Source organism: Anser brachyrhynchus, assembly GCF_964034855.1.
Source record: "Anser brachyrhynchus genome assembly, chromosome: 1".
In the NCBI taxonomy this organism is placed as follows: domain Eukaryota; kingdom Metazoa; phylum Chordata; class Aves; order Anseriformes; family Anatidae; genus Anser; species Anser brachyrhynchus.
Window position 1 is genome coordinate 132298524 of NC_137694.1, and position 15503 is coordinate 132314026.

Here is a 15503-nt window from a genome sequence, read left to right on the forward strand (position 1 = left end):
CATACACCACAAGTGCCTACCTTATCTTCATATTGAATAATAAATATTAAGCCTTCACAAAGTACAGAAATGCATTTGTTGCAGAGTATTACGAAGGTATTATTTTGGCACCTTATCTGCATCTGCTCATCATAGGACTATTATTTCTTTCAACTATGTGTCAGTCTCCCTCTCACAACAAAGCCTGACCTCAGCATAGGTTGCACAGTCTTATTTACTATAGCATGTAAACCTCCTTTACTACTTTTGTGATTAGTGTACAGTTGTGGGACAGCAGTTCACATGGCACAAGCAATGCACTTTTATTGAATTAAGTTATATTTAGCTTTATTAAACCTGCTTCTCGGACAGAGGCTGGGTAACCATGATGTCACATGGAAAGAGTACAGAGGAGAAAACACGGGTGGGCTATGAGGCACCAGAAAGACTACTACAACAGTTCTCATCCTTTGTTTACTTTTAGGGATCTTATGTAAATATCTGTAGTACTCCAATGGTAACAATCTACTATTTTGTTTCAACCTCACCTCCACTAAAAGGAAGGTTCAAGGAAGCTTTAAGTACTTCACAACAAATTTCATGTCACCAGTTTAGTGGCCCCTAATGCATGCAGTCTTAGTTTTTAAAGCTTTTTGCTCTCTCCGCTTAAGGGTAGGAAGAATCTAGCTAAGATTCTTTCTTTCTTCACCGATCTTTCATTCGCTGACTAGAAATCTAAACACTACAGAAGTAGCAGCTCAGCCTATATTTAGCAGTTCAGTGACTGAAGCTTAACAAAATTCTGTTGCTGTATATACAGGACTGTCAGAATGAAGTATGTTAAACATACAATTAGTATAAAAAGATGTCACTTTTAAGCAGGAGCAGCAGATTCATGGAGCAAAACGGTCCTGAACAGGTTCAAGCAAGTATACAAAATAGTCCAAATTCTAAGTGTGTAAGAGCAACATGAAGTTAATTCTGCAAGCTTTACTTCCAAATAACATCTGGTACAGAGTGAACAGATAGGTTAAGAGAAGACTCCTGCCATTACTGTACTATCCAGAAAAGCTTTTCTATTACAACAAAAGAGTTGCAGTACAGAAAGCAGAGTCTGTGTATTTTAATGAATAACATGGCCTGTCCTGTAGGCATTTGAATTCCTTTTGAGCTCTACAATGTGTATACAAGCATGCCTGTTAGCAGTCAGACTACACATTGAAGCAATAGTGCACTATCGAGTTTGCTGTTATAAGGATATTGAGTATTCTGAGAGCCAGCTTTCAACAACTTCTCATACAAGTATTCTACCATTTAACAGCAATAGAGAGCCTCAAACACGTGGTTTCACCTGCATTACTGCAGAAAGACTAACCATTAAATATGAAACTGGCTTCTATTCATTGTCAATTAATGAGTACAGTAACATTAAAGACCGTTAAATGTTTAAATCTATACCCTACAATGGCAAATTAAATACAGATTGAATTCAGCTCAAGTATTAGCTACAGGTATCTACTTGTACTAGAGCTGAAAGCTGTCACTATCTGCTGTAAGTTAAGAGCTTCCTGAGTTCTCTATGTATTGCCAATCCATAGTTTCACAGTACAGAGATCACAAATAAACACATTCATAGCTCAGGTCAACAGAACACGGAGTTCAGAACTTTAAGGCTGCATACTAAAAGTCTTCTTGTAAATCTGCCTTAACATGGATCCCTTCAAGTGCTATTAAAGCTGACTGAATAACATTTTTTTTTTCCATAACTAAAAATGGTTATACTTCAGTTATCCAGATTTTTTTTCCACCTGACTGATCAGAAACATGCCAGAATGGGACTTAAGGCAAAGACATATATTAACTTAAAAAAAATCAGTATTTTGCATTAAACAGCTGGAAAAATTAGTATGGCTTTAGAATTGTAAGTGAAAGGAAAACGGATATGAATTAAGAAAATTATCTTCTACTTCCAGACCTATAGTGACACATTAGGCAATTACAGAAGACCTGAAGGTAATTTATGTTAACTTACAGTAAACACATTAGAGATGAAGTACCACTGACATCAAAAGGAATGTAGTGAGACTAATGTTTAATATCTAGCATTGTTAAGAAACTGACTTCTAGTGAAACAAAAATGGAATGCCGATTTCATAAAAATATATATACATATAAAAGTTTGTGTGTCAATTCCAGAACAGTTTCTCTAAAGTAGTGCTTCTAGAACTTCAAGTTTTAATTATAATCAGAGTATTTATCATTTGATTAAAGTTGGCAAATTACATTCTTATATTAACATTTGTACTTGACACCTTCCTAAATAGGAAGTATCACTATCTCAATAATGGGTCACTCACGACTGGGGATTTCTTTTGCTCCCCTTTGCTCCCTCAAGAAAGCAGCAGAATATTACAACTTCAGTATTAGAGTGGAACCCACGTGTTACTTTATCTACTACACCTTTCCCACCCTCTTACAGAGCCAGCTAGTCAAAAGTAACTTGGCAAAAAAAAGTCAACAACAAGATGAACTGGGTTTCGGTTTCCGATGAAGGTTTACGGTATCTGTTTGAATAAATTGATCTGATCTGTCTTCAGAGGCTAGAACTCTTCTAACAGCTTCTTCAAAGGCTGCTGCAACATTAGTGGCATCTTTTGCACTGGTTTCAAAATAGGGATGATTACCATTATTCCGGCACCAGTCTTGGGCTTCTTCGGTAGACACTTGCCTTTCATTGATATCAACTTTGTTACCCAGTATCACAAATGGAAAACTTTCAGGCTCCTTGACATCTGCATAATAAATGAATTCTTTCTTCCAGTTGCTTAGGTTTTGGAAGCTTTGAGAGTCATCCACGCTGAAGGTAAGCAGGCAACAGTCAGAACCTCTATAGAAAGGAGTCCGCAAGCTCCTAAAACGTTCCTGACCTGCCGTATCCCATATCTGCATTGTAACAAAGTGTCCATCCACTTCCAAATCCTTATTTAAGAACTCCACACCTATTGTATGAAACAGCTGTGCATCAAACTTGTTGGTGACATATCTGTTCATAAGGGAACTCTTCCCAACTCCGCCATCTCCTAGCAGTATTACTTTAAGGAGTGATGATTTTGCTGCCATTGTTACAGGAAGAGGTCTTCCTAGGCCTGTAAAGATTAAGAAAATGGTTAAAAAAGGAAGTTGTGAGCACAAATTTTTATACACAAATATTTAGAAAGTGTTAAAAGTCCTCCAAAATAAGCTTCATGTAAAAAATAGGATAACTATGCTAAGCAGACAAAGTGTAGGTACTCATAGTAAGAACATCCACTCAAGAGTACGTGTTTAAGAGTCGTCTCTTGCACAGACTGCAGTCTGCATGGCACTGTATGATTTACCAGTCTGTCACTTAAAACGCTTCTCCCCCGAAAGCCTCCAACATTTGTGCAGAAGGGGTATTACAGCAGATCAGTGCAAGGATTCATTTATGTTCACTGGAAGAGCCATGAAAGAATGGAACGAGATGACTTCATAGCACACGTGCCTTTAATACTCACTTCAGTCCCACAGTTCATTAGCAAAGTTATGCTTTATTATGCAAAAGTGAAGAGGAAGCTTTATCCCTAAAGCAGGACACCAATTTTTATTAGAATTATTGCTTATTTACTGGAATTACTAAAATCAATTTGCAGGGAATACTGTGATCTACAGAACAAATACGAGTGCTGTAATTGCATTTTAAAGTCACACCACTTGCTTTTGTCACAGTATTAGTAGACAAATATTCAGTATTTTACAGTTTACTCCTTGCAAAACAACTGTGGTAAAACAAGTACTTATATTACAACTGCTACAAAAGCACATTCACTGCTGCTACTTCAAATGGTACTCAAGATGCCAAATACTCGGGATGAGTCTACAATGCCAGATCACTCAGTATGTGTAGGTTTGCCATGGTAAAACTGTTGAAACCCTGAAGATGCTAGGAAAGAGTCTGGCTGCCTGCACAGGGATGGTCAAATCTGTGGTACCAATTCAGCTTTTTTGTTTGCTTTGTTGTTGCTTTTTTTTTTTTTAAACTGTGAGACTTTAGTGTTAAAGGGTTTTATTTATTTATTTGAAGCAGTTCCCTCATCAATGTTTTGGCCCAAGGTTTGCTCTTATTGCACTAGTGCCATCTAATACTATTAAAAAGTATTTTAATCACTGGGGGTCAAGGTTCATTTTAACGAGCCCAAACATAAGTTTCTACTCGAGGAGAACCACTGCTCCTGCACCACCCAGATACTAAAAGAACTTAAAGTAATTCAGCCAAAACAGGCTTTTGGGAAAACCGTGTCTATTTAAAATGGAAACAGGTCATAGGCAGCCCGGTCTGTCTCCTCCTCTGAAGGAAGGAATGTGGTCTTGCTAGTTGTAATTAGTGTTGCTGGCATATACATCACCCGCAGAGCATGGTTATGGAATTAATACCTGATACAAGCTGGCATAGGAGTCATATGACTGTGCGCTGCCTTGGAATCAAGGCCTACAATAGACAAGAAATTTCAGGAATTTTTTCATCTCTAACTTTCCATCTTTGAATGTGTATTTGTTGGACACAATCTACAGTAAAACAAAAGAAATGCTTTACAGTTTGAGAGCAGCTGAAGCCTCAATGCAAGGAACCTTCAAAATACAAGGAGGGATGTCTGCTCTCATTATAAATCTGTTCAGAGGAAGTGATTTAATTCATACTGCAAAATTAAAATGAGTATTTATAAATCCCTTATACAGGTTTGTATCACAACAGTTTTAAAATTGGTTAATAACCACAAATGGATCATGCAGTTACCTTTCACAGAGCTATGGGGTAATTGCTATGGCTCAGGATACGACCACATCCCATTTAATACACGTGAACAGCCTTCTTGGAGTCACTGGACTACTAGCATGTGATTTCCAGGTTCATGGTGAAATCTTTAAAATGGTCCAGGTCTTCATTAGTCTCCCTAATTCCTACTATTAGTTAACAAGTTATTTGAGCTACTCTATTATTTAGTAACAATTTCTTAATAAATAATGCATTCATGAGAACAAAGGGTACTGAATGTTTCCCCTTCAGTGAAGTGGAAAAACAGGAACACCTTACAATTTTTTTTCTGTCCTATAAAAATTAAACATACCGTAAAAGACAAAACATGAACAACCAACCCACTTACATAGTTCTGTCTGGTATTAAGCACTTGTTTCTTTACCTCCATAGTTTAAAGAACTGTGGTTAGACTGCAGTTAGTATCATGAAGTTCTTCAGTTTTAAGTTTCCTTTCTTTCTGTTTATCAGTATTCTGATGCTTTTGTGCATCCATAACCTGGTAAGTTAATTTGCACAACTTGAACTACCTGAACTACTGCAGTGAGGCCTAGGAGACTGATGACCATAAAGATACTTCAGCTGGGCACTCAGTTTGACATCAGCCACAATCCATAAAAGCGTCTCTTCAGCTACAGCAAAACCCTGGTACTTCTATACCAAGGCTACAGAAACCAGGACTGATAAGCAAGTATCTCAACAGGATGCTGCCTTCAAAAGCTGTCACTTCTCAGAACATTCAGCTTCCAAAAAGAAAAGCCACCATACCAGCAGTTAACATTTTTGTCAAGTTTTTAGTCTGAAAAGTAATAATTAATGGATATTTTTTCAGTCATTTCAGTGTGAGCTTACAGGCTGTGTTTGAGGCTCCAAAGAAGTATGTTTAAAGGCAGTAAGAAGCATTTTTGTTTGGAAGCAGCAGAAACTTTATACATTTACAGGTTTTGTTTACTGTAAGGGACTCATCTGTGGCCCAACTGATTAAATATGCAGTTTAGAATATCTGCAGAACCTGGATGGCAGTTTCCAGTACAGCAGGCTGCTGTGTTTTTTCCACTTAAACATCTTCCAAAAGAATTTAAGATTTCTAAAATAAGTTTGTTTTTGGACTTGTTCCCCTCCCAAGTAACAAAGTCTTAACACACAAAAAAAAAACCTACAACAGAATCTTTCAGAGGCTTGGAGAATTGATGTTATTTCTTCTATTACATATTTTAAACTTATCTGTGTAATACATTTTTGACAATCTTTTTTGGGGAAGAAAGTCAATATCTGATATGATATTCCTGAGGGTTTATTACCTTAATTGTTCAGTTTAAATCATCATTCAGCACCTGAAAACAAGACAAAAAATTTAATTTCTAATGTGCATCTGATAGTTTTAACCAACATCACGAACTACAAGACACCGCAGAATTACAGACAGATTTGTTCCAGTTATTTCTCGCTGTGCTGCACAATTCATCTAATGTAAAAACAGTCTCAACCTAGTGCACAGAGAAGTCTGCAGAGAGTTTTTTCCCTCATTCCAATTTTCAGTCCCAAACTAGAAATCCAAAACAAATAAATAAAAAGCAGCCCCACTGCGATGCATTTTGGTAACCACTTCTGAATCTCTTCTTCCAGCTTATAAGGTCATAAGCTCTTGGATCACTGACTTCAGTATTCCTGTTAAAAGCAGGGGAGAGTTTCTACTAAATGCCATTTCTAACACAATCATGTACCATAACACAAAACGTAATTTAATTAGTCCCCTCCCAGAATCCTCCTTTTAAACAGTGAACGGAATTACAAGTCTGAAACATTTTCATTACCAGTCCAAACATTTGCTGGCAAGACTGAAAACATGCAACTTCAAAAAATAAAATCAGTTTGCATTACAAAAATCTTTGATGTCCAGCCCTTCAGGGCTTATTGGACAAGGCAATGGTGTTTCTCTATCTTGGTTTTCTTAACTCCATGATGACAGCTTCATAACTGCCTTTTTATTTTGAGTGCAGCTACCTCTTCCAGCAATTGGATGTTGAGGCAACACTCAAAAAAAAAAGAACAGCAACATGCAACCAGCCTAGGAATTTGTCTTTTAATCTATTAAATTATTTTTATAATAAAGGGGGGTGTGCTTATACCACATACTGCCAAAGGCCAAAAGAAGTCAGGTGCTGACGTCAAATTTTGGCTACCAGTACTACTCTATAGACAACACAGTAGCTGCATCGGATCTGATTTCAGCAGGCTACAACCTCACTTAAAATATTAAATGAACAATATCAATTGGACTTATACCATAGTGGGAACATGCACAGCAACACACCATTAAAAGCGAACAAAAACACTGCAAGTTAACTTTTCTGCACCTCCTCTTTTCTTTTTTTTCGTTTTTAAATAGAAACCAGCAGAAACCGGATCCATCACCACTGGCCCACTGACTTCTCCCAGCGTTCTTGAAGAACCAGATGCAAGTGACACTAGAACTTTCAGTCTAGTGTTTCTCCTTTTGTACCTCCACTCTGACTTGGCAACGTGATTATTTCCATCATGATTTTCAGCCAGCGGTCACTCATGAACTGTCTGCTACACACAATCAAAACTGAACCTAAAGTTCTCCTTGAAGATACGCACTGCGCTGTCCTTGAGGTCATTCTTTAAATAATTTTGTTTAAAGTACAAGCCTGCAGTTTTCCAATACTTGCTTAAAACTAAAGTTCTTAGAAAGTACCCATTTGACTTGGAGAAAGAAGGAATAAAAAACACAGCATAAGGCAGACTCAAGTTTGTTCTACCTAATCACACTTATTTACAGCTTAATACACTTTCAGCCAAACCTTCTGTGAGGAAAATGTTAACAAAGTTAACTTTGTTAAAGGTTAACACCTAAGGAAAAAAAAAAAAACACAACACCTTCTCAAAGGCACTGACAAGCACAGTCAGTACTTCAGCACTTCCGTAACTGACATAACAGAAACACCGACATTTCAAAACCTCCTATCAGTTCTCAAACTTACACATCTACAGCATACCCATGTCAGCTTTGAAGCCTATTCATAGTTTTCTTTGCTAAGCCATTTTTTAACCAAACCACAGGTATTAGCCATCACTAGTTTAAAAATGCAAACCAACATTTCAAGTATCCAGTCACATAAAAATACTTGCCTTGTGGTAACAATGCAAGTTTACTCCCTTGGTCATTTTTTCTTAAAGCTAGCTAAGTATTTGACAATATTTCTCATATTAACATAGAAAAAAAAAAAACTGTTTTCTACGTTTTTAAGCTGCAGTGGCTCATCAGATAATGACCTAAATTACTTCTCTGGAAAATCTCTGGGGAAAAAAAAATCACAAGGACTAGCAGAGCTGCAAGGGCAGGGGCAAAATCCACAACTAAGTGTTAAAAACTACCTTACACTTGGTGTTCGTGGAGTCTTTGCAGCTCACAGCCCTCAGTTGCTGCAGTATAGCTACACTTACCACCTACAGTAGGTCTGCAAGTTACCAGAAAGCTGAAGAGAGAGGACAGAAGCAAACTTGCCTCCTTTTTTCCCCCCACTTAACTAATCCTCGCCCAGGTATTTAAAAGGTACTGCTTCACACTTTGGGCAGTTAAGCAGCACAAGAACTGCTTTCAGAGTGTAAGAGGCCACAAGTCTGTTCGACCTCGGAACACTCTGCTGTAAAGTTCTGTGCTGTGAATGCATTGCAGGCTCGGCCACGAGGCAGCCTCCAAATCAACCTTCCTCTGCCGGGAGGGCCCGAAGAAGAGCCATGGGTCAGGACCAGCCCTTCACGGGCAGGCACTCACCAGCGGCCCTGCTCTCGGGAAGCCTGGCAGCCCTTCAGTCGCATGGCTTGACCTACTGAGATCCTAATCACCTTGCAGGTCTTCCTTCCTGCATCTACAATTGCAACACTGCACCATTATCATAGTTTGTGTTTTCTGTTGGATAGATTAATTTGATGACAAGTTATCTGAAAATCATCTCTACTCGTAAGCAGCCTGGTTACCTAACAGCAGAATAAAACTAAAGTTTATCCCTAATAATTTGTAGTATGAAAACAATGCAAAATGGATTGACGTTAAGCTGCTGCTATTCATTTGTACGACCAAAAAGTTACATTTTAGGGTTTATTTGTAAGGTTACTTCTAACTCCTGCGCAGCACTCTACTTCCAGCAGTCGCCTGGCATGACTCAGGACAATGAAAGCAGCAGCAGCTGCCAAGAACAGGAATCCTTTAGTCTGCATGACCGTTGTGTCATGAAGTCATCCCAGTGTCCACTGCCAGAATCGCTTTATTTATTATAACTTAGATCTAACCGCAAACTCAATAAGAAGAACTTGTCAGGAGAACTGCCTACATTTATAACCCTGGGAGTTTCATCTTGTATAGACCCAGCCTTAGCTTTCCGTCTCATTCCCCACTTTCAAGCAGAATGAGCAAGCTTGTTTATTCTGATTTAATCTGAGTTGACATTTCTCAGCAGCTCACAGCTGAGCATCTCCCAGCTTAAACATTCACTGTCTGTCAGCCAACTACAAAACAACCTTAGGTGCTACTTGGTCCAACATCTTTAAGAATTCAAGAGATCACGTTAATTGACATTCAGTTTGCAACCCTACTCCATTACTGCTTTCACTCTGTCGGTAATTTACCAAGCAACAATTTCTGCTCACCTGTGCTCATCTTTCTCCCCTACATTAGTTTCCCTTTTCCTCCAGGGATTCTTAGCAGCAGCAGCCCACGCTGGTCAGCCTTACATTGAGAATATGTGATCTTCCTTATATGAGCCTGTGACCAAAGCCCATAAGTGAGAGTAGAAGTGTCAGAAAAAGGTTTTGGATATGCCTGAGGAGTAACTCTTTCCCCTGGCCTGCAGTTATAGCTTATCACCTTATAAACTGCTAAAACACACACACACAAAAGTCCCGTCTCCCCCCCCAAAAACTCCATGCACTAAAAAAAGAAAAACAAGAAACCAAAGAAAACACTGGCAATTTCAGAGCTGTACAATACTTTGAAGACAAACAAAAACCACATGCTTATTTAGCAAAGCAGTAAGCCATTGCGGGTAGAACAAACAAAAGGGGGGCAGACTGCATGCCAGCTATCTGCAGAGAGATGCTTTGACTTCAGAACAACATTTAGCCACGGAATGCCCTGCTTGCCTGCCCCACCTAAGCTAATAAAATTCAGTGCTCTCCAGGTATGTATGTCATATACGTAATAGCGGTAAAATCATCGCTGGTGCAGGTTTTAGCAGCCGGCCGTCCCACGCCACCGCTGCTGTTTATTCGGTAGCGGTGCAGAGGCTGCACTGAAGGCGGAACGCTGACACAGGCACCGCCGGCCGCCCGCCCAGCCGTGACAGCCGGCACAGCCCGCACCGGCCCGCCCGGGGCCCCAGCCACCACAGCGCCTCAGCTCGCACCGCCACCTGCGGCGGCCGGGCGAGTCACCGGGCTGCCGCAAAGCGGAGCAAGGCCACCGGGCGGAAAAAGCAGAGCTGCTAAAAAATTAATCCCACGTTACTCGGCGCCCCCTCCCCACCGCGGGCCTGCGAACACGGCGCCCTCCCCGAGGGGATCCCCTCGCGCCGGGGCTCCCAACCCCACAGCCGCGGGGCTCCTCCCGGGGAAGGGGAGCCCCTCCAAGGGGACCCCCCGGGCCCGTCCCGGCGCTACCTGCCCGCGGCTGGGGGCCGCCGCCGCTCCGAGCCCCGGCTCCGCCGCCCGCCTCCTCCGCCGCGAAGGGAGAAACAACATGGCGGCGCTCAGGGGGCGGCGCGGTCACGTGAGCACGGCCGCGGCCCCGCCCCGCCCCGCCGAGGCCCCGCCCCCAGCCCCGGCGGTGCCCTGGGGTCCTCGTGGGGGGATGGAGGGGGGGGGGAGAAAATGGCTGCCGTGGGGGGGCGGGGGGAGGCAGGAGAGTTTGGGGGCTCAGTCCTTGTTCCGCTGCGATTTGTTTTCCTCAGCTGTTCTGAATTAACCCTTAAAACGCTCTTTTTAATAGCCGCAGCTCAGTTATTTGTAAATTGTAGCGGCAGTCTCACTACTCCATGCTTAAGGGTCCCACATAAGCAGACTCATGATGGCAAGGCAGCTTTGCTCTACAGGTCGGGGTGTTTAAAACCACACGTCTGTCAGTGAGGGAGCTGAACAATACCCAAACAACACTCTTTGCAAGCAGTAGTCAGACACTTTGCTCTGTAGCAACTCAGAATGAAGTCCTCTGGGCGCTAAAACACACAGGAAAGAAATCTAATGAAACCGGAGATAGGGTATTTTCTGTGTTCTTACAACACGTTACGAGGATAGGGCAAACTAATTAAAAATGAAAAGAGCAGAAATGTATTTAAGTGCGTTTGAAGAGGCTCCCACATCATCAAGAGGGATAGGTGATTATAGGCTTCAAGGAAGAGCGTTTGAAACACCAGCTTGCTCAAACAGCCATCACATGCTGTGGGTCACAAGGGAGATGCAATCAGACAGGATTTGCCACTTGCACAGTCATCTGGGTTTGGGTCTGATGTACAACACGGCCTAAGGAATGGAAAACAAGATCTCAGATTTATCAAAAGGAAATGTCTCCTACTGACAGCAGCAGGATCCTTACGAGGCCACCCATGCTAGAGGCAAATCTGATGACACTGAACCCATTCTTACTTAACAAAGCTGGACTTTGAAAATTTTTAAGTACTTGTTTCCTGGGACCTGCTTTTATCCAACACTGAAGTAGAACAGAAAGCGCTGGGTGGGTACAAAACAGCATCTTTAAATGGTGATGATCCTATGACACAAGTTCTGATCATAATTTTGTGATTCAAAAAGAAAAAAAAAAAGTCAGCTTTTGGAAGCTGAGGAAATAATTAATTTTTACCTTTTGGGGATGCAGTTACCTTTTTTTTTTTTTCCTTGAGACAACACTGGTTCTCTGACATTTAGATACATTTAAGGAAGTTTTAAAATTCGAGTTGGGAACAAAATTCTTAAATTTAGGAGATGAGATGTACCTTTATTTCTTTTGCATAGGAACACACAAGAATGTAGAAAAGGAGCACGGTGTAATCATGCCTGCCTTTTTGCAATGCTGTAAATGGAGCTACTGTAACAATTAAACTTAAAACACACATACAGGCGCTCAAGGGTCAGGAATGGATGCCCCTTTTCCCTCAGTTCTCCCTGTTACTCTTATTCTTGTATTATAACCAGACGTACTTGCTGCAGCACGGCCAGAAAGCCCAGATGAGCACTGCTGCTGGCAGGGCAGTGCATGCAAGGTCGGCCTCAGCAGCAGGCCAAAGGAAATGCCTGGCTGAGACATGGTTTGGCCCGTGCACACCAAAACCGCTCTGCTTTCAGACCCAGCCAGTGCCTTGGGGCTGAAATGGTGCCTCAGGCCTTGCTCTCGCCACAGGCCGGTGGTGGCCGTGGCACCACCTCAGCACAGCCTCCTGCCTGCAGGCTGCTTGTTGCCACCGGCCCCCAGCCCTGCCGCCTCAGCTGGGTGCTGCAGGAGGGGCACCCGCTTCCTGGGGTCTCCATCCAAGTCGTGTCACCCCTCCTGCGCTGGCAGTACTGGGAGCGGATGGATGGTGTTCCTGTGCCGTGTACCATCGATGTGCAGCGGAACAGTGCCATGGCTAGTGGAGGACAGTGGGGTTTTTCATGCAAGAGAAAGTTCTGTGTCAGCAAAGCTCTCGTGTAACGCAGCTCATGAATAATGCTTTTTACCATCCGTAGCTGGCAAGGAGACTTTGTCCCATCCTGGCAAGTGATGGCAGGGCCTCAATAAAACATGACTTTGTCATCTCCTGGCTGAATCACAACAGTACAAAATAAGGGGATGTGAAGTCATCTGCCTTTATTGCTCTGCTCATATCAGAGTGCGGCAAGCCAGTCCCCCAGCAATCCAAGAAATTATCAAAGCGCTCTTGTTTCAGTCTTTATCTTCCAGGCACTCCATGACCTGGGCCATTACACCCTGAAGACGCCCTGAAGGATTGTAATTCAACATATTTGCTCTTTAGCCACAGCCTGTGACCAAGTAACTTCTATTTTTGCCAAGAGGAAAGAAAAAAAAAAGAAAAGAAAAAAAAAAAAGCTGTTCTTTTGTACATACCATGGCAGACTGAAATGAATACATTTTAAATAAACAATAAACATCACCATTTCCTTTTTTGCTTGGAAAGGAAGAAAGAGTTGTAAACTACAAATGGCAGCAGAGCAAGGTGCTACAGGAAAATGGTCATGAGGAAGAAACAAAAGGCCTTCAGCAGGACCAAGTTAAGTGGATCCCGGCAGCGTTATCTCCAGGAACCAGGAGAAGCGTTGCCATTAATATTAACACAGCTATTCACTCCCATTCATCAACTCCTACTAGCAGAATACTTTTCACAATAATATTTTTGCTTTTACATCAAAATTTGTTTGAATTTCACTGTTAATTTAGCTCTCACCTTCTTAAGAGACAAAAGTCTTGCAGCTACAGCTTGCTTAAACTTTGAGTGCAATCTACATTTTAACACTAATTGTTACTATTAATTCATGGGATAAAGGGAGTAGCTGAATTTACAGTTTTTCTGGAAAAAAAAATAGAAAATAAATACAGACTTCAGCCTTATTCAGCATACGTTTGCCTGTTTGAATTCCCTCTGATGTCATGCCTGTTTGTGGAGGCGCATCATGGATATGCCAAAAATCATACCAAAAATAATAGTCTCCGCTTTAAGAAGTTGAAAGATTTTTTTCCATCAGGAATAAACTTAAAAGAGAAGGCTTCAACAACACAAAATAATCTCACTTTTCAAAGCTTTCTTCTTAGTCTTGTTTTGGGACTCTTGACACTCCCTGTGCTCAGTAACTTAGACCCTCATGCCGGTGCACATGCTGTGTGATTGCAAGTTGACTTTTTAGAGCCATTTTGAGCCAAAGCATATAATCTTATCCAGTCAAACATTTTAAGCCTGCGCAGTTACACAATCTAGGAAGGGACAACATAACCTATTGACAAACTGCAGCCTGGAGCAGTACTTTGCATAGTGACACTGAGACCGCACCTTTTTTAAATAAGAACAAAGTCTGCATCACTTACCCGAATGATTCTCTCACATTTGACACTGCATGGCTGCAGACTACTCCGATATATAGCAGCACATGACACCACATGACATTTGCTTTCTACTAAACCTTTCCAGTCATGAGGGTTGGATACAATTGCAGATGGAAAAAATGGCTGAAGTAGTAATGAACTGTGTTAGGTGAAAATAAGATGTGTAAGATGATCAAGAACGTAATAAAATAATTTGTTTATATTCAGTTTCATCGACTGTTAAATGCTAATTTGCCACACATTTATCAACTTGAACTAGGCATGAAGTGAAACTGAACCTAGACAAATTTTTTTCAGCAGCACTGGAACAAGCAAGGCCTCATTTCCTATACATGTGAACTAAGCATACTTAACAATGGACCCCATACTTAACAATGGACCCCATTCACTCTCCCTGCCTCCCAATACTTCCTTTTCCTTTCCGCCAGTAGTACCAGATCTCTTCCTTGTCCCTGGCTTATTTTGTGCCTGGCTTTAAGGTGTGTTGACTGGGAGCTAGCAGCTTAAACAGAGTAGGTAACTCCTGAATAAAGCAAAGGACTCCAGCTCTTCCAATAGGAACAGAAACTCTAATAACAATTACTGACATTTACAAAATTTACAAATATACTCTTCATACTTTAATGTCTAGGTTTGTAACAAGTCCAGTTAAAAGCAGCTATCAGGTTCAATTGTTACTGAGAAGGAAGGTCCCAGTTGTGCTGGGGTGTACAGCTTAGCACTATACACTTAGTGATGGGCAGTTCAAAAGAAAATGATGTTACACGTTAAGTAACAAATGTAGTCAGTAGGATGGCTACACTATTTTATTGCTGAAATTTGTTCTGCCAAAAAGACTGTCCCGGCCTTGCAACGTTTCCCTTCCCTAGGGCAAGCCTGGGATGAGCTGTACATTACTGGAATGGCTTCAAAACCACCTGCAGGCAGAAATTACTTACACATGTCCGTTGCTCATGGCTAAAGTCAAGTCCCTTGCCGGAGCAGGTTCTGGGACAGCACCGTGCTGGTGCCCAGCTCTGCTCAGCAGCACCGTGACCTCCAGGGCAGCTGCAGAGAACTCTGCGCTTACTGAGAACCACTGGAGTATTTCTTTGCCTACAGTTTTACTGAAACCAAAAAATAGTACTTATAATCATCAATTCCAGCTCGTGTAAGTGTTGGCAAAGTCGGATATAAGATTGGTTACATACTTGAATGTTGAGGGCCTGGTCTAATGCTTTAATATTTGTTCAATCCCACCAAAACACACATTTTCACATAATAAAATCTAGGTAATGCCACAGTAAATTACACTGCTGAAGGTTAACTATTAACACTTCATTTCACAGAATGGAAAATATTTTTTTAAATCAATTAATTCTAAGTACCTCTTCTAACATCAGGTTGCACACCATTTTCACCATATATAAATAAAAGCCCGTTTTCTCTTTTGGTTATGGCCCTGGCTGGCTTTTAATTCACCAACAGCTATTCTCTCACCTCATGCCCCTGCCTCCTTTCTCTGACAGGTCATGAGGCTGGAAAGCTCCACAGAAGTGCTGACAAGGCTCAGCCACCTTACGGACAGATGGACACAGGAACTGTCCC

The 15503-nt window shown here is 41.4% G+C and overlaps 1 protein-coding gene across 5 annotated transcripts; it reads right to left on the reverse strand.

Moving 5' to 3' along the window:
* Window positions 1-300: 300 nt before the first annotated feature.
* Window positions 301-10625, reverse strand: RAB9A (RAB9A, member RAS oncogene family). Of its 5 annotated transcripts, XM_080554662.1 has the most exons (5): window positions 10490-10625; window positions 9482-9596; window positions 6112-6144; window positions 4432-4486; window positions 301-3125 (listed from the first exon to the last, which is right to left on the reverse strand). In XM_080554662.1, the coding sequence occupies exon 5, from the start codon at window positions 3097-3099 to the stop codon at window positions 2494-2496; it is 606 nt and encodes a 201-aa protein (XP_080410788.1). In that variant the 5' UTR covers window positions 3100-3125; window positions 4432-4486; window positions 6112-6144; window positions 9482-9596; window positions 10490-10625; the 3' UTR covers window positions 301-2493. The 5 variants fall into 5 exon arrangements, with proteins under 5 accessions (XP_080410788.1, XP_080410787.1, XP_080410789.1 ...); XM_080554661.1 differs by lacking the exon at window positions 4432-4486; XM_080554663.1 differs by lacking the exon at window positions 9482-9596 and having other exon boundaries at window positions 10490-10621.
* Between the last annotated feature and the right edge of the window lie 4878 nt (window positions 10626-15503).

Excerpts from the sequence above, each read along its gene's own strand:
- RAB9A (XM_080554660.1), bottom strand. The coding sequence starts at position 3,099 with ATGGCAGCAAAATCATCACTCCTTAAAGTAATACTGCTAGGAGATGGC.